The sequence below is a fragment of the Naegleria gruberi genome (assembly GCF_000004985.1).
Source record: "Naegleria gruberi genomic scaffold NAEGRscaffold_45, whole genome shotgun sequence".
Classification (NCBI taxonomy): Eukaryota; Heterolobosea; class Eutetramitea; order Acrasida; family Naegleriidae; genus Naegleria; species Naegleria gruberi.
This window is the reverse complement of record NW_003163282.1, coordinates 2555-5089: the sequence shown is the minus strand read 5'-3', so window position 1 is coordinate 5089 and position 2535 is coordinate 2555. Positions and strand designations below refer to the sequence as shown.

The following is a 2535-nucleotide window of genomic DNA, read 5'->3' as shown; positions in this document are numbered from 1 at the left end:
CCATGACAGAAAAGAATAATNTATTAAATTTATCAATTAAAATTCTATTAAAAGTAAATGAATATGATTCAAATGATTATAAATTAAATTATCATTTATCATTAATTTATAGTGAAATGAGAGAATTAAAAGAATCATTTTTATATATTAAAAAATCAATTTCATTAAATCAAGATGAAAAACAATCATGGATTTTATTAGCATTATTATTTACATCAAGTGAAAAACAAAATTATTTACAATCTTTTAAAATTATTAAAATTATTTTAGAACAATATCCAAATGATTTAAAATTAAAATTATTATATGCACGTATGGAAGAATTATTAGAATCTTTTAATTTTAATATTTCTTTACAATCATCTGAACAATCTGATAATATTAATATTAATAGTAATATTAATATTAATAATAATATATTATCATCAGCATCATTAGATTCTAATAAATCTGTTAGAACTTATTCTAAATTATCAGATGAATTATTTAAATATTTAGATAATTATACTACTAGATTGGATTTTAATTTAAATAATTTAAATAATACTACTACTAATACTACTTCTAATAATACTAATAATTTATTATTAAATAATAATCAAAATCCAAAATAAAAAATTAATATCCATAGTAGAATATAGACAAAAAAAGATTGATATTATAAATTATTATATATTTATAAGTGAAGCATTGAGAAGAAAGAAATTACTTGATGATGCAACATTTAACATGTCTAAAGCTAAAGATTTAATGATTCAATTAGTTGAAGAAATTGAAGAAATTGAATCATCAAAAGTTTCAACACTTTTACCAAATAATACTCAACCAATTTCATCTGCTTCACAACCTAAAAAGACAACAACAACAACAATTAATTGGATCAATTGAACCAATTCAAAAAACATCACGTGATTATATGACTATAATTGATTTATTATTAAATAATGGTAGAATACAAAAAGATGAAATACAACAAGAATTAATTAATTTACTTAAAAAAACAAATGCTTTAATTCATTCATGTGAAGGTAGAATATTTGAAGATTCTGGTAAAATTAAAGATGCAATTATTGAATATGAAGCTGCTTTAATTAATGATCCTGATTGTGAAATTGCCTATTTAAGATTGGGTATTATTTTTTACAAACATGAAAAACAAACAACACTTTCAAGAAATTATTTACAAAATGCTGTACGTATCAATCCAACAAATCATTTGGCTTGGTATCATTTGGGTAAAGTTTTATCTGAACATTTTAATGATGATGAAGAAGCATCTGATGCTTTTATGACTTCTTTAACTTTTGAAAAAACATGTCCAATCATTGATTTTTCATCTGATTTTGTTACTTTACTTATTTAATTCTGATTTACACACAATTTTACACACAGACACACATGTTTTTTTAATACTAATACCAATATTATAATGTAATGTCATAGTATATTGTTTCTTTTTTAAAAACAACAACAAATAAATGTTCTATCTTTTTTAATAATAATAGAATATTAAGAATTTATTCTAAAACATAATCTCTAACATCATAATATTGAGCTAAGAGAGCATAAACATAGGAAGGACTATGACTTCCAACATTTGTAATGAATAAATCGACCAATTCAGGTGGAACGTAATCAAAAGCAGGATTAACAACATGAACATTTCTCAATAGAGTACCATCTTCTAATTTGATAATTTCCAAAGGAGAATGTCTATCATTGAAAGAATCTTGATCTAAAGGATAGAGTGGAGTTAATTTGTATAAACCATTACAAACAACAACAGGAATTGATTTTTCTTTTGCAGCTAAAGCAACAAGATGAGTACCAGTTGGAGAAACAAGACCACCATTTGCCATAACAGCATGTGTACCAACAATAACCTTATTAACTCTATCCATAATTGCAAAAATAGCAGCATCTGAAATTAAAGTTGTTCTAATACCAGCCTTACTTAATTTAAGTGCCATTTTATGACCTGAATAAGAAGGTGCATTTTCAGTTACAATAACATCAAATTCTTTACCTTTTTGTGCAGCAGCTAAAAGGAAGAATTCAACAGTATGTGATAATCCAATTGTTAAAATGACTTCATTTGATTGTATATGTTCTGTTGCTAAATCACAAATATCTTTATATAAACCTTCCATTTCTCCAATTAATTCATTAACTCCTTCAATTATTCTTAATTTTAATCCACTTTCAAATGGTTCATCATAATCAATATTACTTTTCATTTCAAGTAAATTTGATAAATTTCCACTTGTTACAATATTTGTGGATTTCTTTCTAGTTAATATTAATTGTCCAAATTCATCTCTAATAATAAATAATACTCTTCTTGTTACATTTCCAATTACTAACATTGTTGGTTGTGCATCCATCAATTTTTTACCTATAAATCTACAATCATCAATCACTTCTTGTACCATCACTCCCTTCTTGGTTCCTGATATTACTTCACGTAAAATTTCTGCTGTATGTTTACCAATATTATAAATTCCCTTGATTTTCTTTCTTTGTAAATTTATAATA

At 23.9% G+C, this 2535-nt stretch overlaps 2 protein-coding genes across 2 annotated transcripts; one reads left to right on the top strand and one right to left on the bottom strand.

The window, feature by feature from the left end:
- Positions 1-916: 916 nt before the first annotated feature.
- Positions 917-1363, top strand: NAEGRDRAFT_71167 (uncharacterized protein; the record flags this gene model as incomplete). Its single annotated transcript, XM_002673616.1, has 1 exon — positions 917-1363. The coding sequence occupies one exon, from the start codon at positions 917-919 to the stop codon at positions 1361-1363; it is 447 nt and encodes a 148-aa protein (XP_002673662.1).
- Positions 1364-1517: 154 nt separating this feature from the next.
- Positions 1518-2432, bottom strand: NAEGRDRAFT_51423 (uncharacterized protein; the record flags this gene model as incomplete). The annotated part of the gene is made up of 1 exon (XM_002673541.1): positions 1518-2432. One exon carries the CDS (start codon positions 2430-2432, stop codon positions 1518-1520), a length of 915 nt encoding a protein of 304 aa, XP_002673587.1.
- Positions 2433-2535: the final 103 nt, after the last annotated feature.